The 24,450-nt window shown below is 42.9% G+C and overlaps 1 protein-coding gene across 2 annotated transcripts in view; it reads left to right on the top strand.

Annotated features, from left to right (window-relative positions):
* Positions 1–9,626, top strand: part of TGFBRAP1 (transforming growth factor beta receptor associated protein 1) — a 38,346-nt gene extending 28,720 nt beyond the window's left edge. For both annotated transcript variants that reach the window (XM_074560274.1, XM_074560284.1), the window contains exons 9-12: positions 724–870; positions 2,437–2,596; positions 3,674–4,107; positions 4,969–9,626. In XM_074560274.1, coding sequence (XP_074416375.1) covers positions 724–870; positions 2,437–2,596; positions 3,674–4,107; positions 4,969–5,157 — 930 coding nt within the window. In that variant the 3' untranslated portion in view covers positions 5,158–9,626. The remainder of the gene's footprint in view (positions 1–723; positions 871–2,436; positions 2,597–3,673; positions 4,108–4,968) is intronic.
* The last annotated feature ends 14,824 nt before the right edge of the window (positions 9,627–24,450 follow it).

Below are 24,450 nucleotides of genomic sequence, written 5' to 3'. Positions count from 1 at the left end.
ATAGTGTTCAGATCTTAAAAGAAGTTTACTGTTGCTACTATTTCTTTTTTAAAAGGATTTCAGGGTTGGGTGATATCTGTATGCTAGGATGTGGAATAAATAGCCTTCGTTCAAGACAAAACTTCATCGCTAGAATTAACTTCATCCACAAGAATTAAAAAAAAAAAAAAAATAATTTTGGAGCAACCATTAATGTGGTGTGCTGTGAAATGGGATGCTTTACACTGTATCAGACGGTCTGTGCCGTTGGAGCTTGTCACTGCCTAATTTGTATTAATTTAAAGCTTGGTTATTATATGCAATGACAGATTTCTAAGTTTTTGTTTTGGTCGTTATAGAAGTCTCTTAAATGAGATGATATACACAGCGATAAGGCTGTAAACATTCTGATCTCTAACTTATACTTTCTTGCTGCAAAGGGCTGAAGTATCTTGTTCTGCTGTCATGCAGATCTTTTTGTGGAGGTTGTGGCTCCACAAGAACACAAGGTTTGTAGGCTGGACAATGTATAAACTACAAATTGGGGTGATGGAGATAGGCATGAGTGAGATCACGGTAAGCACTGAGTAGTGTAATCTTAGTGGTGTTGAGCAGTGTTTTGTGGTGTTTATCTTCCTGAATACTGTACTAACTAATCTGATAGTGCTATTAAATAAGTATTTAAAATAAAAATGTAATAAAATGGTTGCCATTGAGTTCCTAAATGCAATTAACTCTTTCTAGGTTGGCGTACAGATATTCACCAAAAGGCCTTTGGAAGAACAGGAGAAAAATAACATTAATCCAGATGATATCATCAGTTGCCTTAACAAATATCCTAAAGCACGTGTTAAATACCTAGAACATCTAGTGTTGGAAAGAAAAATAGAGGTGAGTCCTACAAGAATACTAAAAATAGGCCAAGGGTTCAGAATGTGGACTATGATGAACAACTCTGAAAAAAGCCAAAGTCTAGAAGAAATGAACATAACTTAAAGGCTTTCAGATGTACTCAGAGTAGTGAAGGGGTGGTTTTAAGATTAAAGCAGAAGATGAGGAGCAGATATCTGCATTATTTTAAACTTTTCAACTCTTGTGATAGCAAGACAGTTGCTTACTCCCCTCAGAGTTTTGTGGGGTTTCTTTTACATCTGATTATTGCACGCTTTTCTGTTTCACTGGTGAGGCTCAAATCTGTCTGGTAAGATTATAGAAAACTGGTTAAGCAAGTGCTAATCCTGTTGCACTGTGGCAGCTACTAAAATTGCTAATTCAGTGTTTTACAAGTAGGTATGTTTTATTCTGTCCTTCTGGAGAGATTTGAGCAATTAATGATAGAATTAAACTATATACCTCTTGCTGTAGAATTCCAAATCACTCTAGATGTTCACAAGTCATAAATGACAGTGTATTCTACCCTTGCGTTTTCAAGCATAATACAGAAGCAGCCAAACATTATCATACTTGGATATGAGTTATTTTAAGCACAGGAGAAGTTACTTTAACCTGCAAATAAATGAATATTGAAAGAACTCAGTAGATCTGCTGACCAGTTCACTAATTTACATTCTTCGAATACACATGCTAGATCAATGGTTTCTCTCTGTTGTTATCGCAAATACATCAAGGTGTGTGACACCATAACAGAATACTATTCTAGTTTCTGATCTCATTAACATTTTCAAACCAACTTTTTGAGTTAAGCATAGTGCCTTGTAGAATACTTGTAACAAAAATAATGTATAATTAAATCTGCCCTACCTGCTAGTAAAAGCTGGATTATAAATTGATTTGCTCTTTAGAAACTACTACATTATTGTAAATGCTTTAGTGAGAGTGTTTCAAACAGTCAAATCATCAACTTGTTTTGATGAATATTGGATAGTGAATAACAGAAAAAGCACTTGCCTTCAGAGTGCCTGTCGGCCTTTGGTGGCTTTCTCAAATTTTATTGCAGAAATAGGAAAGGTCAAAGAACATACCTGAATATGAAGTAGAATGAATTAGATAAAAATTACTCATTTTACAAGGGAAATGAAAGGAGAGGACACAGTGGGGATCATACTTGTATTCAAAGGAGAGAGATCTGCTTTACTGCATTGACTTTCATTAGGTGAACTTTCAAAAGGAAATGATTTTTGCACAAGAAAAAATATTTCTAGTTCTTGCTTATTTAAGGTAAAGAGGGGTTCAGAAATAAGATGTTTCATATTTACATTTTGGAAATAGCTGTATTAATGAAATAGAGAATACCATATGATAGGTATAGTATATCTTGTGAAGTTGGTCTGAATAAGTTGTCTATCTGCATGAACAAAAGACTTTCTAATTAATTTGAATTAGATAAATGAATTTAAACACATTTCTATGTAATTATGTAAATATTCATCACTGTTCTTGCTGGGGAGAAGGGGTTATCTTTGTAAACTGATCTAACGTTGTTCTTTTCCTCTGTAGAAAGAAAAGTACCATACTCATCTAGCTGTCTTGTACTTGGAGGCAATACTTCAGCTAAAATCTGTGACCACGGATAAGTGTACGGAAACAACTGAACTGCTGTTGAAACTACGCAGTCTTCTTCAGAAATCTGATCTTTACAGAATTCACTTTATTTTGGGTAAGATGCATGTTGTCTATTACAAATGCTGTACGCCAGTTCCAGCAGGAAACAACCGAAAAAAGGCTTCATAAGGATAGAAAATTAAAAGATCTGAGGTTTCTAGGTATATTTGGTTGATAAGCTTACCATCTGTATTTCTAACACACACAAGTCAATTTAAAAAGCGTATTTGTTAGTGTTGTCTTCGCTCATGAGGTACTGTGGTATGTTTGCCACTGCAGCAAAGACAGAATACTGTAATTAGCTAGAAAAAATATCTTCATACAATTGTCATCTTAATTTATAGTCAGTTTCAATTTAATGATGAGCATTTAACTTGTGACAGTCGTTTGCAAAGGGAAGAGTTACAAGTTTATTTGTTAAGCAGTCTGTTTTCTCAGTGAACTGAAGTGAAGCTTTGAGGAATCTGAGTACCAAGGACTTGTTTGTTGACCGTAACACACTCTCACCCCGAAAGCTGGGGTTCATGCTAAGCAAAAATATGAGCATTGGGCCTATGCCCGATCTTTATCACCTTTATAATCAGTAGAGGATTTTCTACTTTATCTTGAAATACCAAATGAACTTGCCATTCCTTCTGCCTGTTGCTGACACTTTAAACTTACAGACTGGGTTAAGGATTTGTAGTGCCCTTTTCTTAAAGGGAAATACTGTTTGATCTTTAGTGTCTTCCACGGACTTCAAACTATTCTGTAATTTTCTGTAATACTGGGAGAAGCAGAGGTTAAAAATATTGCAGCTTCATCTTACAGTTTATCATACATGGTAGCAGTGTGCGCAGAAACATGCAAGACTGGCATGCTAGAATTTAAGATTGTCAGTGATGCTGGTTTTATCACCTGTTATTCAGTAATCTCTTTTTTCTTTTTTTTTTTGTGGTGCATTTTTGTTGGAGATGTGTTTCCATACATCTAGGCATTCTTGTACTTAAAAATATCTGTCCTCTTTATAGCTGCCAGCACCCCTGCAAAAGTAGCAGGAGTTGAATTCTTTGGGCTTGTTTGCACTGATGCTGTGAGAGCAAGTAGTAGTCTTCTCCACTAAGCAAATATTGCATTATTTCTCATTTAACAGACAAAATCCAGGGCACAGACCTTCATATGGAAAGTGCAATTTTATATGGAAAACTAGAAGAACATGAGAAGGCTTTGCATATCCTTGTCCATGAATTAAAGGACTTCCATGCTGCTGAAGAATACTGTATATGGAACTCTGAGAACAGAGACATGCAGTACAGACGGAGGCTTTTCCATATGCTGCTGTCAGTGTATCTAAATCCAGGCGCTCCGGATTGTGCACTAGTCATGGCTGCTGTGGATCTCTTGAATAACCATGCTGCTGAGTTTGATGCGGCTGTAGTTTTGCAGCTAGTGCCTGACAGCTGGTCAGTGCAGCTCCTCTCCCCGTTCCTGGCTGGAGCAGTGAGGCAAAGCATTCATACAAAAAGAATGACGCAGGTTGCACTTGGGTTAGCACAAGCTGAAAACTTAATCTACAAATACGAGAAGGTAGGTTGGTTGGTTGTTGATTGTTTTTTATTTTAAATAGAGGCAATTTGAAGCTTTACAGTTACATCCTTTGATATATTATAATCAAAAGAAATTTGAAGAATTAGGACAAAGTTGTCTTCTATGTCCTTGGCAATTTTACTTGCTGCTTTTATTAAGTTTTTGCCATGGTTGCTAGATTCAAACTTCCCTTTTTCTGTAAAACAAAAGGGAAAGTGGGGGCCTCGAAACAGGAACAACTTTGGTGAATGTCTGGGCTGACTGAAAGTGAATCTGGGATTTACAGATTAATGAAGTTCTTGCAGAAACTTTAACAAATGTGACTTAGCATTTTTTCACTATGATTGAGATCTGTCAGAATTTGCAAAAAAGTTTACCCAGCACTTAGTATTAATTGAAGCTTGTTAGTAGCTTTTGTCAGTGGTAAATTCACTTGTGAAGCTTTCTTCTATTCCTAGATAGACCTGTGTTGCTTAAAGGTCCCAGCAGATTCTTAAATCTGTTTAGTTCTAACAACAGTATATCCAGCAGAACCCATCTGAAATAAAAATGCATCAGTGCTCAGTTTGCTGTGGAGTTGTCCTGTGACCTTGTTTAGGAAGTTGCATCGGATTTTTAGCATTAAATGTGTAAGTGCTTTTCTTTATTAAACAAAGGAGAGGAAAAAAAAAAAGGCAGTACTTAAGAAGCAGCATGAATATGAATGTGGAAATTGAATTCAAGTTAAATAGTTCAGGCTATTCCTACTGCCTCTGTCATTGACCAGGTTTGTCCATTTTATATGGTTGAAATTGTATGCCTCATAATTTCCCTTCCTTTCTTCCTAGATTCATATTTGGATTTTTTTTCCCTTCTCTTTAGGTTAAGCAAAAAGGAACCCCAATTCTTCTTTCGGACAAAATGGTCTGTCAGGTGTGCCAGAATCCTTTCTGCGAGCCTGTATTTGTAAGATACCCAAATGGGGGTATGGTCCACACACACTGTGCTGCAAACAGACATCTGAATTCAAACACAACTCATCACTCCTCCAGCTCCAGCAATCAGACTTGAAGTATGTTCCGGTCCCACAGGTTCCCATGGCTTATACCCCGTGGAAAGTGGGCTGGAAAAAAGAACAAAGTGCAGCTACTCTAGGTATAAATCAAGATGAACAGCTAGTCTTTGGGTTAATGGGAAGACTTCCAGTAAATATGAAATACCGCCACTTATCTTTTTCATTTCTAATGAATGTATATAGAGAAGAAAAATCACTACCAGAAATGGAGAGGTGCGAATATAGGCTCTTCTGTATATAGTAATAATAAACAGTTAAAGAAAATGAGCCTTTTCTTCACAGTAAGAATGAATGTTATGGAGACAAGGCAAACAATTACTTTAAGAAATGTCACTTTGCACTGAATGTGGTGTTGATAAATTTGTAGAGGTTGGACATGGCATCTATTGGAGTTGGAATTCTTGGAACACTACGTGACAAGACTGGCATCATGCAGCTTACTATCAAGACAAAAATGTGTGTTGGTTATAATGTTTGCTGCAGCATTGTCCTCTTTTGAGCTGGATTCTCTTCCCCAGGATCACATTATGAACTTGGTTTTTGCTCTACAAATTGTTGGCTTTTGATGCACTTTTTAGTATTTCCTCCCCCCCGCTATATAGAATTTAAATGTAAGCACTGGTCCGTTAGGTTTCTACTCCTACAATTACTGTAATAAACCGAGTGGAAACTGATAGTCACACAGCTGTGCTTGGAAGAAAAAAAAGTTGATTGTCTGGTCAGTCCGTAGTCACTTTTATATGGAGGAAGAGACCTTAACTTTAATATTGATTTATTTATTAATATGCAAATATAACTGTACATACAATTGAATAAATTGATCTTATATCATTCTAGAGTTTCTTGGGAGGATAAAGATGTAGCTGATGTATAAGTGTACAGGTTATGTGCTAAATGTTTGCTATAACATAACTTAGGCAGATTGGAACTCCACAAAAACAGGTTTTAGTACTTGTGGATGACTTTGTGCAGTCAAAATCATGGAAAGAAGGTATAATTGGGTAGAAATCTGCAAAGGTGCACTACAGGGCTACTGGTTTTGTTATATTCTGCAAAACGTTCTGTAAACTAAGGTTTTTCAAATAACAATAAAACCCCTTTATTTAACTGCCCTGATAAATACTCACATGGCTATTTAACCATTTTCAAGCAAATTAGTTTAAAAGCAGCAGCTTCCCACAGTAGATGTTCAAAAATGATGACTTTTTAAATAAAAGTTAAGTATTTCAAAGTCAAAGCATTTCTTTTAATTCCGTAAAGCTGTAATAAATGACAGGCTTACTGACCAGCATGCCATTGAGTTAGTACGACTGCTCAGTCTTTTAGCATTCCAAATCAGACTGGAGACTTTCAGCAAAAGTGGGATACCTGCGTGGTATCTTCTAGGTGCTGTCTCAGAAGAGGTCTTCTGTTACAGAAAGGCTGGCTTATGAAACAGCCTTGTAAGCGTAGTGCTGCCTCCAGGAAGGGGCAACCAGACTACATCTGGGGGTGAAAAAAATAGCCATTTCTTTGTCTTTGAAGCAGAAGACCTTTGGATCTTTTTCTGTTTCCTGAGTTCGAAAGTAGAAAAGTACAGCTGTTGTGTTGGGTTTTGAAAAATAAATCCAAGTAAGGAATTTTGTAGCACTTTCTACTAAGACATGTAAGCCACATCTTGTGAAAGACACCTTCAAAAAAGACAAACGTGAGTGTTTACGCCTTAATTCTGGCATGAGGGATTCTCCTGTGTTGGCGCTGGTATGAGCAGATTCTTCTGTATCTTGCATTCACGGTTTTCAAACATTATGTATACAACTGGCAATGGTAACAGACAACTTTGTAGTTCCCTGTTCTCAAAATACTTGCTGATAGAGAGGAAGTGAGTTTACCAGGATCTAATAAGCCTTTTGTGCACAGTAGCATGTGATTCATAAGAAATACTTTCTTTTGCTGCAAGCATCCTCAGTATACTTTTGTTCCTATCTAATAAGGAGGTACTAAAACAAATATCAGTAGCCACTAGGTAGTGATGAACTTAGTCTTGTCAACTAGTGTTGCAATGGAATAGAGGATCATTTCATTCCAGACCGCAAGACAGTTCTTAATCGTTATTGCATGAAAAGGTATGGCTATAAAAGATTAAACAATTCTTTATTAATACTTCATATGTTTCAGATTTGTACTTTGGCTAAAATGCAGCAGTAACAGTAATTGTACGTACAGGACAAATACAGGAATCGGAGTAACGCAAGGTGGCATATTTGCAATCATAGATGACCAAAATGGTAATTTAATATTAAAGTTGGGGGATTCACCTCCTGAAACGTGGACTGGAAAAATACTGACATTTGATTCATACATTATTACCTGTTTCTTTGTTAAATTTGATACTAGAACTCATTTGGATGAATTAATATGGAAGTCTCACGATAACAGAAAAAGCAAAAAAAAAAAAAAAAGCCAAACAAAAAAAAACCCCAGTGTGGGGCTGAGGTAGAACAAGAGCTCATAAGGGAGGTGGCAGGTGGAGGATGCTCTTCCAGTGTGCCTACAGCGCGTGAGCAGTCGGGATAACACTCGACCAGAGGAGATGACAGCCTATGTCACAGTGGTGCGTGGTAATTCTGTACCTTATCACCAGGTCTGCATTCATATTCCCTTAGGTAGGACAACTGCAACACCCCTTGGGTAAGAGAACTTCACACTGGAGAACCTGAGTTCGCTCCTTTTCTTTTGGCACTGTCAGTTTGCTCATTCCTCTCTTGTGTACCTGAAGTCCTGGGACAGCATTGCTACTGTGCAAAGTTCTTCTGGTATGGCTGCAGCAGCAAGCAGGGAATGAATGGGGATCTGGTTATTAACAGATATGTGAAGGAGGAAAGGTAGGAAAGTGGAATATTTCTTTGACCATCCTTCTAGTTTGGAAATTAAGCGGGTTTTGGGAGTTTAAGCTTGATGCAATTGTTTTCTCTCCAGTTAGGGAATGTGGCGTCTTAGACCTGCCCTTGGAGAGAGGAGATTCTGTCAGAATAGTTCTTCTTAATTTGGCTCTTGCTAAATTTGTGTTTATAACTCATCTCTCACTCTCTCACTCTTCTTTTTTTTTTTTTAAACTGACAGCGCGTTTGTGATTCAGGACTTAATAAATGAGACTAGCCTCTCACAGATGCTTTTGCAGGTATTGAGGCACGTTTGCCTAACATGTAGCTTCTAATTACAGAAATATTGCAGCTCTGACACGTTTTTAGCCATCCTCTGTTAACAGTCACTGCTTCATACAAAAAGCACTCCCTAAATGCTTTTCTACTCTTTCGTATCTCCATGCTTCCTCACAAAAATTACCTATGATGTGTCTATGTCATCATGTGCAGTTTTTCCCCTCTCTAAGTCAAAAAGAGAAGAAAAATACTAATGAGAAAAAATTGCCCAGAATCTGGCACTTTGTTTGAAATAAGTTTTATGGTTGTACATTTATGAGAAAGAATGCGGTTAGATCTTTCTGTGCTTTAAAGGGATAACTTACTACATTGATAATATTACAAGAATGCTGATCTCAAAACCTGGAGAAAATAAGCAATTGGTTTGTTGCACAGAGTGCACCACGGGTACCTGGGAAGTGTGGTCTGCAGGCAGCCCACTCCGCGGTGGCTCAGGCGTGCACGGGAGGCCGGGTTACCATGAGAACTTGCTCCCCCCACTCCCAGTCTCCAAAAACTTTCCAGCCTTTGTTACCTGATTAATATCACTCTCCTATAGCACTCAGTTGACAGGGGTGTAAATCTTGAGTTCTGGGTGGACTCCTGAGCACAGCTGTCTTTGTTCAATAAAATGTCACTTTCTTACATCAACCACGTGAAACCCAAAGAATGTCAATCGCGGAAAGGCGGTGGTAGGGGTGGAGTACGTGTATGTTTTCCGAGACCTTTATTACATGTTTGAACACACAAGCATTATCCAGACTTTGCTGAATCTTTATAACAATGTCTGTTCTTTGCAGGACTCCCATCCTGAATGACATTAAAAAATATTTTATTTTATACAGTTGTATCAAGAAGTAACATTTTATCGCTCTTCCCATTTTGCTGCAGTCTCTGTTTGGCAGAGCTCTAAGTGTTTTATTAACATCCTGCTGTTTGTAACAGGCAGCAACTAATACATTTTCATTGTGAGCTCTCCTATTGCCTGTATTTACTAATTAATTTTTCTCTTGCTGTACAACACTTTGGGGCATATGCCTTGCAAACACTGATAATTAAATGCGCTGCTACTTTTAAAGGGAAAAGAAGAAAAGAAGTTAATGACATTCGGTAATATCTGGTTGATTACAAAACTGAAGTTCCCCTGCAGTAAATTTGTTCAGATGGAGATCTGTACTGTTCATGCTTTCTGACTTAATGGTTATGTTGGTGAACATACACAGCAGTATGTGGAATGTACAAATGTATAAATCTGTTGATTTTTAATAAAAAAAATCTTTTAATTATGTTTCTGCCATTTGTTCCTAGATATATATATATAAACCCTGGGATGTGAATGGCCAAGTGAAGGAGAAAGATTCTTCAGTGGTAAACAGAGGATTCATCTGGGTGACTGACAGAGGTGGTCAGATGAAAAGGCTGAATTAAGCAAGTGCAGGGTGCTAATGAACAGGTGACTTTTACTTTTGGAAAGAAGTTTGCCGTTGTTTTTACCTCTTGCTTGACTGAATCTGGGTTTTTGCAGATTCAGACAAAAGCAGCTACTGCCATTAGAGATTTGAAAGATCTTGCTCTGCCTCTGTGTAGCCAAAGCAATCCCTTCCGTGGTTAAAGCTGGCGTTTACATGGGGGGTCTGGTCAGTTCTGGGTGCGTGGACATCCTGGAGCAATACAAACAGAAGTACTAAAAGGTTCTGAGGGGAGGACCTCGAAACAGGGCCAGTGTTGATCTGGGAGCTGGTGGTTGAGAGCAGTAGAAGTGGATGTTGTTTGCAGAGGCACCTCCGGGACCAGGTAGGAAGTGACTGTTACCTGCAGCTTCCCTACTGGGGCACTCTAGTAAAACCACAAATTTAGAGAAAACAAAGATGTAAGTGCTACCAAGGTTGGATTTATGTGGGGTTTTTTAATTGCTAGGGATCCCTAATTTGACCTTAAGGGGCCACCATCAAATTTACTGCCAGAGCCTGGCCCATGTCCCCAGGAAAAAGGGATTATTATATCCCTGCAATGTAGGAATGTGGCTGGTGTGTCTACGGCACACCCCTACAGCAGGGAGCCTCCTGCCTGCTCAGGAGTAGTGCCCCTGGCTCAGAGCAAGCTTCAGGGCCAAAGGGCCACGTGTCCCCTGCTTCCACCAGAAGCGACCAGGGCCACCACAGTTGGCACTATAGGACCCACTGATGAGGAGATCCCAGGAAAGGAGGGGTGGTAAGGAGGCTGTGGTAAGCCAAGGAAACTGGTGTTGTCTCCAAGGGGGAGCAGTGAGGGAGGAAGGCAAAGGACAAGTACAGAAAAGGGAGGAATCCTTGTTTAGGACATGCAGGTGCAACCTAATTCAACTGGTCTCCAGCCCAACTCTGCACGTGCTCGGGTCTCTTCTCCCTGCGTCTTCCCTGCCCGTGATACAGGGGAGATCCTGTGCGTCTCCTAAATGTACTGAGGGTGCTGGCTGGGAAGCGTAGGCAAGTAGTGGCCTTTGGGTCATGAGATATAGAGAAACTGGATGAAATGTCTCTCAGCCCTGGAAAACCATCACCGGAAGGAATTTAAGAGAATGTGGCAGTAACCAGGCAGGGGGAGAAGTGGTCACTACTAGGTTTATGTATTGGCATCCGGAGGGGGTGGTATGTCCTTTGCCTGCCACATCCCTCTCTGTCCCTCTCACGTGCAGTTTGTGGATGTGATGGTTGTCCTGGCAAACTATAAAATGGTTGGGTGTCACTGAAACCATGGTTTAACTTTGGTATGAATGAATCTGTCACCTCAATATTTTACTGCTCTTGTGCTAAAAATCGTTTGGCTCTTTGCAAAGGCTGTTTAACAGCCAGGACTTGCTGCTTGTTTCAAGTTCGTGCAAACAATATTCTCACAATATTTTGTTGATGTGTTTTTTAGCCAAAAGTAAGTTTATATAAAGAAGTAATATCATAAAGACTGTTAAGCAGTAGCTATGTGCCGTTCAGTCAGCTTGGGTTTAGTTGCAAGCGTGGCTTTGACAGTATTGCACTGCTATGGTTTTATTTGATGTCTCAAAGCCAAATAATAAATGGGAACGCGCTCATTCTCCAGTTTGGTTTGTGCGTTAAGAATTCATGGGATGGTCAGAAAGAAAGATGTAGAGGCAAAATTTGTGGAGTTTGGCTAGTTCTTCCCTGATTTTTCAGCTACTTCTCTGAAACAGCTGCTTAGACGGTTGAGTGGCACTCATCCAAAGCACAGGTTGTATTATTTTCCCTCATTCAGGCACTTTGGGGAGAATCCTGGATGTCTTAATGCCTGAGCTCAGCTCAAACCTTTGAAGCATCTTGGTGCTCAGGCAGTAGAGGACAGGGCCAGCCCTCAGCCAGGCCATGTAGGCGCTGGTGACGCTGCACGCATCTACTGGATGCTGAAAGGCGGGTTGTGCACTGCGCAGCTGGGGAGCCAGCAGGGTAAAAATCCAACAGAGCGTGAACTGTAGTGAAGGGCTCATGTTTTGAAGCTCAGGTCTACGTTCACCTGACAAGGTTTCTACAGCCCTATCAGGACAACTTTGTTCCTTTGGCTGAAGAAAAGGCCGTGGGAGTGTTGGTGGATGCTCTGGATGCCCCTGCAAGAGGGTGTTTGGGATGCACAGGTTGGAGTGCAGCCCGATGCTGAAAGGAATGAAAAACGTTACCGCAACAAGCATCGCTTCGTTAGCTCAGCCAGCAGGAAGCGCACCCTGGAGAGCCCTGATTTGCATTTCCCCAACCATCCATCCAGTCAGTGGAGAAAAGGCAATGCAGAGAGCATCCAAAAAAAAAAAAAAGCAGTTGTGGCTTTGGCACGGTGGGAGTTCAGCTAGTTTTGCCTCTAGACAGCGGTTTGAAAATTGTCCACGCTAATCATCCAGATGGCAACTCCCTCCAAGACAAATAATCAATAGAGCATAGCTGAGTTTTGGCAGAAATGAGCCCCAAAGGCCCAGTTCACTGCGACAACCGTAGCTGCAGGACAGCACAGGGTCAAAGAGGCCAGGGCTGCCAACAGAAAGTTGATGGCTGCACACACAGCAGGTTTTCAGTAGGTAATGAGGCTGATAATAATAGTGCCTAAAAACCCAATAGCGGTCACGAACAACATTACCATTGCCTATAATTGCCAATAACCCCCTGAAGATACTGCCTTGTCAACATCGTACTCGCGTGGAGTGGGACCTGACCATCTCAGTGTGTGTTAAAATCCTTAGAAAATTTAGACTGGCCAGGTTCCCTGAAGAGAGAAGCCCAACTTGCAACAGGATCAGCCTGTGTCAGGTTGGTTGTGTTGTTCTAGACCGGTGCTGACAAGCTTGAAACCAGACTGGGAAGGGTCCGAATGTCTTCTGGTCAGCTCTTTGCCAGAGGAACGTGTTGCTTAAGCATCCGCAGGACTCTGTGGTGGGTAAATGGCTAAAAGGTGCGTCTGTCTTGGAGGAATTGTTTGGGGTTTGTTTTTTCAGATATTCCAGAAGGACTGAATAAACAGGGGATTTCTAGAAAATAACAAGCTACTGATGACAGTTTCAGAGTGTCTGCTTGGTGCTTCTCTGACCTGGAGAAGTCTATTCAAATAAAATGCAAGTTCTTTATATCTGTTTGAAAGTCACAGACTGCGCGCAAAGATGATTCAATCCCTTTAGTCCTTGTGACATACAAAGTTACCCTGCCATGTCATGCCAGAAAGCTGCCAGAGTTTGACAGAGCTGTGGGTTTTTTCCTACTTGAACCACAAGCAGTTGAAGGTGGGGAGGGAGGAGCAGAGGATGGATTTGTATCTGCTTTTTTTTTTTTTAATGTTATGCACTGGGGATTTATAGTTGCGAAGAGGAGAGGAGGTTTTCAATTCTCTACTCGTTTGATCCATCTTTAGGTTTTAACTTGTCATATCTCATTTCAAAGCATCTCTGTGGCTTGTGGTGACACGCTCATTTGTCAAGCAGAAGGTTTAGTGGTCCTCCCTTGAAACCTTCCTGAAAGCTCTTGTTCTGGATAACAGCCGCTCAGTACATCACCCCCGGATACTCCGGTGACTGTGCCAGGACTAGAAATGTTTCTGGCAGCACTTGATCATTCTGTAATGCTCAATGGCAATAGGAATATGATGGTCAAAACTAAAAACGACAACCTAAAGGACTCTCAATCCTGGAGGAGGGAGGAATTCTCTTGTTCTCTTGAATTATTGATACCTCGATATCCTACACTTTTGGTTTTTGCACCTGCCTGATACCAAGTCACTTACAAGCGTGCATAGTGTTTCGTACAAATAATCCCTCGTGCTGATAACTTACCTGCCTGCGGGAGGAAAAATGGAAAGGCTTTCTTGACTGAAGCCATGCCGTCATAGGATTCGAAGGCAGCCAAAAAGATCTGCCAGGGCATTTTTTCAAAGTGAATACCCCCAAAAGCACCAAGAGGGCTCTGAATGCAAAAGCCAGGCTTCGGGCAGTCATGAGCTAGAACAATTTTAAAATGGGAAAAGCTTGGGTAGAGGAGGAAGTTTTAAAGGTTTGCAAACAAATCCCCCACTTTGTGTCTTGTCAGGTCAGGCTTTGACTTTGCGTTAGGCTTCAGAACAGACTTTGGTGGCTTCCTAAATTTCAAACCCCCCTCCACCCAGCCCCTTCTCGCTCCCTTGGGGATGAGCCCTGCTGCTCCTGCTCTCAGGGGCTGCCGGTCTCTCCTGTGCCCGCTGGCTCCTGTCGGTCCCTGGCCGGCTTGTTCGCTTGCCTCCCTTGCTTGGGTGCACCTTGTCCCCCCGGGCGTCCGCCCTGGCTGAAGGGCTGCGTGGCTCTCTGGGTGGTGCAGGCTCTGCCTTGCCCGGGAGGGCTCCCTCCGCCCAGGTTTGACCATTTTCCCCTCCAGACTTGTATCAAAACTCTGCGCAGTGTGATGTTAAGCTTCACTAAAATGCTAGAAAATAAAAATAAACAGAGGTTCCTGACTTTATTAAGCTGTGTCGCGTTAAATAAAGAGCAAAGCTGTGCTCTAGCACAAGAATTCAAGGTCTCTTGACCAGGCAGCAATATCTTTTTGTGTTGAAACGTTTTCGTACACCTGCTATTTTAATGAAGTATCTACAGTGAAATGTCAGCTTTAATGGTTTTTCTAAGGAAACAATGGCTATTAAGTCAACTTACTCTTTTAATACTGAAAGAAGTCTGAAGGCATTGGTAAGCAGCCCTGCCACATTCAGCCCAGCTGTATCTGCAGAAGGCTGAGGAAGCCAAGGGGACAGCCCTGCTGCACACGGGCTTATGGCATGCAATAAATCGCAAGTGCTGATTTCATGCAAAACGAGTGTCACAGACAAGATCATCTGAATCAAAAATTGTGAATCCTGAAGATATCCTTGTCTTCCGAACTGAAGGAAATGGAGTTGAACCTGCTATAAGTTTTGCTTCATTTTACTCTCTAGTAGCAAGATTTGGGCTGAGAGGAGTGGGGTGAGGACTGACAGTGCTTAATTGCTGAACAGTTCTTACAGGAATAATATTTGTGACATACCTTCAGCTTCATTTTCATTCTTCCTCGTCTCTGAAACCCCAAACCAATGACCCCTCCACACCAGAGCGCGTTGGATATTTGGCAAATGCACAGGGAGCTGGGCTGTTTCTCTTTTCTTATGCCCAAGCTCCTCTGGATCTAGCCTGAGGCCCTGGCAGCGGGGTGACAGAGTAGCGAGTAGTAACATTTGGTAACAGAGGTGACAACTACATCTGAACTTTCTCATTTCTTTCATGCCACCAACACAACATCAAAACTGTCCAGTTTTAAGAAGGACAGGGAACTACTGGGAAGAGTCCAGCAGAGGGCTACAGAGATGATCAAGGGAATGGAGCACCTCTCTTACGAGGAAAGGCTGAGAGATCTGGATTGGTTTAGCCTGGGGAAGAGAAGACTGAGAGGGGATCTCTGAGGGGGTCATCACACAGGTGACCCTGCTCTGTCAGGGGGGTTGGACTAGATGATCTCCAGAGGTCCCTTCCAACCCCTGTCATTCTGTGATCTTATCAAGGCTTATAAACATCTAAAGGGTGGGTGTCAAGAGGATGGGGCCAGGCTCTTCTCAGTTGTGCCCAGTGACAGGACAAGAGGCAACAGGCACAAGCTGGAACACAGGAAATTCTGTCTCAACATGAGGAGGAACTTCTTTACTTTGAGGGTGGCAGAGCCCTGGCACAGGCTGCCCAGAGAGGTGGTGGAGTCTCCATCTCTAGAGACATTCCAAACCCACCTGGACGCGTTCCTGTGTAACCTGCTGTAGGTGACCCTGCTCTGGCAGGGGGGTTGAACTAGATGATCTCCAGAGGTCCCTGCCAACCCCTACCATCCTGTGATTCTTTGAAAACGCAAAAGCTACTCAGCCTGTTTGGGAGGTTCTGTTTTCATTTCATATTTTCCTAAATAAGAGAACCTTTTCTTTTTTCAGCCTAATGTTTTGAGGGTGAAGTTCATGCCCGTTTCAGGCAACAAATTTTGTGGGCTGTGGGTTTCTCAGCCCATTTGGGCTGATGCGTATCTGTGGCAGAGGTTAGCTGAGGGAGGTGGAGGCAAAGTTAAGCACTCTCCATATTTTTCCATCATGTCATCACATCTTATCTAGATACTTTAGTTCTGGTGTAACATGGCACCTAAGTGTTGTGTGCTCCCTGCAGCATGGGGTCACACCCATCACAGAAAACTTGTAAAGTGACTTGTTGAGGTAGTCCCAGCAATGGAAATCATAAAAAAAACAGCAACTTTGATACGCTCATTTTATGCATCATTACTTGCCGTCGCTTTACACGACTGTCCTCCTGCCATCAGAGCGCTGGGAACGCTCTGGCATACAAAGAACTTTTTTTTCCTGTTCTTTGTAACATTTGAGGAGAAGAAAACTGTAACCAAGGTAGAAGAGGACCTCATTTATCCTTGAACACCGGCATGCTCTACCAGCGAAGTGATGGTGGGGGTGCTAAAACTGTGCTTGTGCTGACTGTACTTCCCAGTAGGTAATGTAACCAGGCTGTAATGAAAGCAGGAGGCACCAGTACAAGCATAAGTCCTCACCAGTATAACTTTGCCAGCTGCGGGTCCATGGTGCTGTGGAGAGAGAGAACCAGCTCTCTGTGGTGGGCACATAAGTTGGAGGCAACCGTGGCCACGTCCTCAGCTGTACAGCAAAACGTGCTGTTTGCAAGGCTGTCCTTCACTTGGTCTTTTCCAGTGGAGGTTTTCTTTCAGCCAAGTCCCACAGGGAAGCAGGGCAGCCAAGGGGAGACCCATACAACAAATACGCTGCTCTTCTTGAAGCACACGGGCAAAGAGACGCACCAAAGACCAATACAAACTTGAGAGGCCCATGTGCCCCACGGAAGAACAATAGCAATAGTGTATTTAAAAAAAAGATTGACTCACAGCATCCAGCCTACCTGGTGATGCCCACAGCCAGCTGCTCTTGCAATTGGCTTCTTTGCTCCATCGAATTACCCACCCTGGCCTCAGGAGCAACAGGTTTCTGCTTGTTCTGATAGCACCTGTAAAGGTGACTGAGCAAATCCACATAGAGGGAGCTGGGGTTGTTCAGCCTGGAGAAGAGGAGGCTGAGGGGAGACCTTATCGCTCTCTGCAACTACCTGAAAGGAGGCTGTAGCCAGGTGGGGGTCGGTCTCTTCTCCCAAGTAACAGGCGATAGGACAAGAGGAAACGGCCTCAGGTTGCGCCAGGGGAGGTTTAGACTGGATATTTGGAAAAATTTTTACACTGAAAGGGTTATTAAGCAGTGGAACAGGCTGCCCAGGGAAGGGGTTGAGGCACCATCCCTGGAGGTATTTAAAAGACGGGTGGACACAGTGCTTAGAGATATGGTTTAATGATGGTTTTTGTCAGTGTTAGGTTGATGGTTGGACTCGATGATCTGAACGGTCCCTTCCAACCTGGGCGATTCTATGAATTCAAAAAAGACTGGCAGCTTTATCTTTTGCAGCATAAAGAGGTGCGTAGCACACAGAAGCAACGTTTATCCAGGTCCATGCTTGTCACTCTACGTGCTTTCTTACAAGAAAATTTTCAAACCTGTGTATGTGCCTTCCAAAAGATGGGTATGTTTTTCCTCTAGTGTAATCATGGAGAGTAAATTTTCAGCCTTAGCTAGTGCTGGGAAGAGCACTAACACTGTGGAGTTATGCTATGAAGAAGCTCCTCTTCTTCCTCCCTGCTCCTCACCCTAGTTCACCTTTGGGGCATTTCTATTATGTTTGCCGTCTTCCATTACAGTATTTAAAGTGAGTGGTCTGTATTCATGCAAGCTCCACTCCCACACACCCGTCACATAAAGCTGATTAATTCACCCTTTCTGAAATTATGCACTCTGCATCAATATGATATCTAGTGTTTCACCCCTTAAATAGTGTTATAAAAAGGTCACATTACATTCTTCCCTTAATAGTACTTTAGAAACACTGAAAAAACCCTGTGCCCACAGAAAATGTCAGGGATCTCATCCAAGTGGCCTGAGCTCACAAGCCTGAGTTTAAAAACAAACTTGTTGCTGAATAATTTGAGTGTTTTAAGTATTCATATTTATTATTTAAGGTTCAGGATGGTTCGGCTCCACTTTTACAGAGCTGATGCAAGAGACCAGCTACAAGAGAGCAGGAGTCCCAGGCGTGTCTGTGCCTGGTCGGTATGTACAAGCAATCAGAAAGGGAGGGAGAGGGAGAAACACTCCAAAGGAAAACTAAGGAAGGAATCAGCATCGTGTGCCTTAGCAGATAAATTATAGAAATGGCGTAAAAAATCCAGAGATAAGGCTGGAGGGGGCTGGCAGGATGGGGAAAGGAACAACAGCCAAGGTGAAAGAAAAGGAAAGGGAGAGGAAAAATAAGATTATGGAGGTATTCCCCAGCGCCCACTCCGATTTTAGGACTACCTTTCTGGCTGGAGACCCCCACACACGTTCTCGCGGCTTTGGGAATGTTACCCCGAATAGTCAAACAAAATCTCTGTTCTGCTGCCCTCCTCCTTCCCTCGCCTCGGCTCATCCTGCCTGCGAGGCTTATGCCCCATTCTCAAATGCAGGGGTTCTCTTTTCCCCCCGACCTCTCTGTTGCTGGAAAGGGCCAGGGACTGTACCTAACTCGAGACATTTCTTTGTACAACCACAGCAGCGCTAGCTCGGCGATACATCAAAGTTTTACCGGGCGGATTCTTTAGAAAGGTGACTTATTTACAACTTCAAATATATACAAAAAGGACAATAATGAGCCTACTTAATGATCGTGAAACCGACTTAATGCCATTTAATTACTGCACCTGTACCAAAAGGCAGAAGGAAAAATATAATTAAACTCCAGAATTAGAAAGAGGGAGGGGGGGAAAAACACTCTAATAATAGCTACTTCACCAATAAACATAAAGGTTATAAGTGGAATCCCCAGAATTTCAAAGTCAAAATAAATTTGTAAAAGTGAAAAGGTTAGAGGCAGAAAAAATAATAATCAGGCAGCAAAAAGTAAATAATCCATTAATCATGCACATCTGCCAAAGCGACCGAGCGAGCGGGATGCTCTCCTGCCTGCCGAGCAGCGAAGGCGACCCCCGGCAGCATCCGCCCGGGGCGCCGGGTCCCACCTTTGCCTCCGGCCGCCGGCTCCATCGCTACCCGACAAGTCCACCGAAACAGAGTAATTGGAAATAGGCACTGGACACAGCTCCCGTAGGAAATGCTGTGCCCGAAGGGGAGAAGCGTATGGTAACAGACGGAACTCAGCGGGTTATGGCTAGACATATGCCTGTGGAAAATCAAGCACGGCTGCAATGGTGAAAAACTGTAGGCAACGGAGCGTTGGCCAGCCTCGTCACAACTGACACAGCAGCTTCTCTTTTTCACTGACCTTTTCCCATTTCCTTCTGGAGAAAAAATAATAAAATTGGCAGGGTCCCAACATGCATGAAAAAGAAGGATGTTGTCTTTGCGTTGGGGTTAGCAGTTTAAAGGCAGCTTGCTGCATTTACTTTGGATAAGTTTAGTTTTTAGGTCTGTCCAGACAATAAATGACCAAAATGCTTTCAGTTCTTCAGAACGTGACTGCGCCTTGACCCGCCGCGGGTGTGCAGTTAGCCAGCCAGTGTATCACCCTGATGCCCTGAGAGACGGGGGCTCACCACGTGCAAGCCCCTTGGCTTTGCGAGATGCTGCCAGGCACCTGGTGCTGGCTTTGTTTTAGGGAACGGGGAGGGGACGCTGGTGGATCCTATGAGCTTCTACGCAGGTAAGGATGAGGCTTCTGTATTCACAGCATTGAAAGCTTATGAACCCAACACACAGCAGAGCAGAACAAAACTGGGGCTGCAGTCCTTACACGGCAGTTTTAATACTTCGAAAAGGAAAGGCACAGGACCCACCATATATAATGGCTGTTGCAGCTCTGCAGTAGTTGAAGCTGAGGAGGACCTGGAGCTGTAGCACTTTACTGGCGGAAGAGTTGAGGTCACGCAATTTTAGCACTGGACAAGCCAAAATCCATCCCAGACTACCACTGGAGCCTATGTTGATTCCTGTAGAAGGTACGCTACCCAGTTTTGTCTTTAGACCACTTTTTCCCCTGATAATAACTCACATTAGGACACTTTCCCCGCTGTTATTGATGGTTACTTATAAGCTGAAGGGTCTCCTGATGAGCTTGTTTTCTCTGTCTTGGAGTAGAGGATACATAGAATCATAGAATGGCCTAGGTTGGAAGGGACCTTTCAGGTCATCTAGTCCAACCATCAACCTAACACTGACAAAAACCATCACTAAACCATATCTCTAAGCACTATGTCTACCTGTCTTTTAAATACCTCCGGGGATGGTACCTCAACCGCTTCCCTGAGCAGCCTGTTCCAATGCTTGATAACCCTTTCAGTGTAAAAAATTTTCCTAATATCCAGTCTCTATCCTGGGCTAAACAAGCTGTGTCTGTCCCAGATGTTCACAACTTCCACACTCTCTGTTTCACACTCTGCTGTCACAATTATTCAGCCAAAGGAGTCCATTTAGTTTATTTTCAAAAGCTAACTGTTGAGTTCAGTAAATCAACTTCTTAGGTGTGGAGGCAGCCAAAATTAAAAGAGATTTAGCAACCTTCAGATACACACAGGAATGGCAGAAAACAACGTTACAACAAGACATAAGCAGGGAACTTTCAAACCAGAAGGACTCTGGGAAGGGCATTACATTGATCCAGAGCCCAGAGAGGAAATCCATGATAGTAAGTAACTATACACAGCTCCTCAGCACCACAAAGTTCCCTTTTTTTCAGTGAGCGTAAGGTCAAGGAGTGGATCACATTGCAAGGAGAGAGTCTACTTTCACACAAGGGACTCATTAGTGGCTTCTGAGGTCTCCTTCAACCTTTTGGGCTTTTCATAGTCAAATAGACATGAAAAGGTGAAAAAAAAAAAGCTAATCTTCTGAGGAAATCTGTTTCAGAGGATGAGACACAACACGGAGAAACTTTTTTTCTGCAGGGTAGTGCAGTTAAGCATTGCAAGAACCTGTGGAGGCATGAAAGTGTTGGGTTTTGACACAAATTTAGCAACTCCTCCCCTGTCAACTGCTACTGAGAGGTGCCAATGGGCAAACGTTTTCACATCCGTGGAGCAGACAGACTCCAGCGCCACTTCAGGCTTCAGCGCAGCATCGCCTGGCCCCATGTGGCACAGGGCATGATAAAAGAAGCTGTCTCACATCTGGGAACAGCTACTGCCCTGGTGCAGGCATCAGTGCAGCCCTAAGTGATGACCTCAAAGATGATGAGAGGGCTAGAGCACCTCTCCTATGAGGACAGGCTGAGAGAATTAGGGCTGTTCAGCCTGGAGAAGAGAAGGCTCCGGGGAGACCTTACAGCGGCCTTCCAGTACCTAAAGGGGGCCTACAGGAGAGATGGGGAGGGACTCTTTATCAGGGAGTGAGTGTAGCAATAGGACATGGGGTAATGGCCTCAAACTGAAAGAGGGGAGATTTAGATTAGATGTTAGGAAGAAATTCTTTCCTGTGAGGGTGGTGAGGCACTGGCACAGGTTGCCCAGAGAAGCTGTGGCTGCCCCATCCCTGGAGGTGTTCAAGGCCAGGCTGGATGGGGCTTTGAGCAGCCTGGTCTAGTGGGAGGTGTCCCTGCCCATGGCAGGGGGTTGGAACTAGATCATCTCTAAGGTCCCTTCCGACCCGAACCATTCTGTGATTCTATGATTTGTCTATTGAGGCAGGCTATCGAAAAGTGTCTGTTGAAATGAGCCATTTTATTTTACGTTGCTCTGAAGCAGAGGAGGTCCATGCTCCACTGTGGGTGTACCTTTTGCTCACCCCTTCCTTGGTGTCTCTCCTGAAGCAGTCCTGAGGGTGTGAAGGAACGTGTGTTCCCTTGTCATGTAAAGAGCACGCAGTGGTGACACAGGTGAACATTTAGCGTTGGCCACAGGTGAACATTTAGCGTTACACTCTGCCATAGGCTGATAAAGCCACTACAGTGAATATGGAAAAAAAAAAAAAAAGAAAAAAAGGCTGATTAAATTGCAACAGCCATGTTTTTCCTGCGAGGTTCAAAAGCCAGCTTCACAAACTGATCCCGTGCTGGAAAGCAGCAAAACATGACTGCATGGCTTTGATGTGCACTTGTGTTCCCCTTCTCAACAAACAAATAGAAAAAGATGTGGTGAACTAATTTACTAGAAATCTGCTTTTTACTGAAAAAACTCATTCAAAGAACTGAGAGTTCAGCATAACCAAAGTGACATGGAGGCTTTTTCATCTTAGAAATATTTTTTTTCCATTTTTATGACCACATGTCACAAAGAGTTTATATCACTAACGGTAGCGTAGCAGAAACTTGTTTCCATGGTGCTTTACTAGTACACAGCCACTATAGTTTTATACTGAACAATAATTCTTAAGCCTACTCCTCTACCTGTGTGAACACATAGCAAGTCTCTTCTGGTAACTCTGGTAACCTCTTCTAGCTCTATTAACTTTGCCCACTTTTCTGTCACTTCCCCCCAAGTCCTTTGCCTCTAATGCAAATAATTCCCAGCGGAAGATGGCCTATGCTCAAAACTGCCTTTTCATCCCTGAACAAGGGTCCATGCAAATTAGATGCTCAGCTGAGTAAAATCCAACTTGCTAAATACCAGTAAAATTATGTCATGGTAACAGACCCCCATAACCTCCCTTTGCTTTTACCCGCCACTTGTCAGACGTGATCACAACAATAGCAAATTAACTTTAGGAAAAAAAAAGAAAAAAAAAACCCCTGACAGGGCAAAGATACTCGGGCAATATTCAAATGAACCACTTAACCTTTTGGTACTAACAGCTTCCTGCAATAATGAAACATTAGTCATTAACTCAATGTGCTTTGTTAAATATTAGACGAGCGCACATTCAATTTAGCACTCACATACACTTAGCGACAAAGAGCCATCTGTGTTGACTACAATCTCCAGGCCGGGAAGTGTGCTGTGAATGGCACTCCAGCCGAGTAAGGCCCTGGTGTACGGGGAAAAACACACAACAGCCAGTACATCATGGGAAAAGGTGAGCCAGAAAGGAGAATAATCCTGCTCATGAGGTTATTTCTTCACTAAAGGGGTTATCAAGCGCTGGAACGGGCTGCCCAGGGAAGAGGTTGAGTCACCATCCCTGGAGCTATTTAAAAAACACGTAGATGTGGCACTTAGGGACATGGACTTAGGCTTAGGGACTTACACTAGATATAAGGAAGACATTTTTTACAATGAGGGTGGTGAAACACTGGAACAGGTTGCCCAGAGGGTTGGTAGATGCCCCATCCCTGGAAACATTCTATGATTCTATGGTTTAATGGTGGACTTGGCAGTTTCACGTTTATGGTTGGACTCGATGTTCTTAAAGGTCTTTTCCAACCTAAATGATTCTTATTCCCCCTCCTCAGTGCTATCCATCCTCGGCAAGCACAGAGGAGAACTGAAGTAAAAGAGCTCCACCTAACTAGTGGGCAGACAAGGAAAACCCTACCCAAAGTAGGGCACTGCTCAAGCTCTCTGTGTGTTTTCATGAACGGGTTGCATCATCTCGCTCCTTAAATTGACAGTTACAATTCCCTGGCCAGCCCCAGGCTGGCCACCTAGGTCACTGGATGGCACGAGCATTGTAACAGGAGCAGTGCGGGCAGAAGCCCCTGAAGCATTGACTCAGGTGCGCTGGAGAGAAGGAGGTGAAGAGAACTAGGACTTCAAAATATATGCCCAAGCACGTGGACGCAAGTGAATGGCACCTGTATGTGTAGTGTCCTGAGTTCCATCCCGAGTAAAGGGAAAAAAAGAAGATTAGATTTATTGTCTGTCAAAAATTCAATTTTGTCTTCTTGCATCCAATCCAGAAAATGGCTGTGTCCTCCCCTTCCCCACTGGCCTGTGTCAGCCCTTACTGGCTCCCCGTTGTCCTTGACTGAAGGGCAGTTGCTGGTTGGTAGCGAATGTCAGTGGGGCTCCGTTTATTCTCCAACATTTGCTATGAGGGATAAAACATCCTGACAGACCTCTGCGGGTCACCTGACAAGCACAGATGTTAGCCCAGAGTGCGTTAATAGGTCCTCAAACAAAGGTTCTTCAAAATATCTGAGTTTCATTTACTGTATGATAAATAAAAAAAATTCAAGACGAGCTTCTGAGCTGTAAACCACTCCATTTTTTCCTTTTAAACATGCATATTAATATACCCATAAATTCATGTTAAAACAAGAAACACTATTTGGCTGGCATCACATGTATTTCAATTGCCTGAAATTTTTCTTCTCGTTTCCACAAGAATTCAGAAAGTGCTTTCGACAGCTCCAGACCAAGACACAGTACAAGTGTCATCTTGTTTAGCTTTAATGATATTGCTCTGGGCAAGGTCAACTATTTCATATTGTTCTGTCAAGAGAAGAAAACATATAAGCAATAAGATCTGAAAGGCTTCAGGCCTTCTGGGAATCTTCCCTGTAAGGATCACTGCAGCAGAAATCTCAACAGGAACGGCTACGAAAAATGTGGCGAGAGGAACAAGGTTCTACAGCACAAATTTGTATTTTCAGCTGTTTCCATGTCCTTTAGACTCAGAGAAGTG

This window comes from Larus michahellis, chromosome 1, assembly GCF_964199755.1.
Source record: "Larus michahellis chromosome 1, bLarMic1.1, whole genome shotgun sequence".
Taxonomy (NCBI): domain Eukaryota; kingdom Metazoa; phylum Chordata; class Aves; order Charadriiformes; family Laridae; genus Larus; species Larus michahellis.
This window is presented reverse-complemented; position numbering and strand designations above follow the sequence as displayed.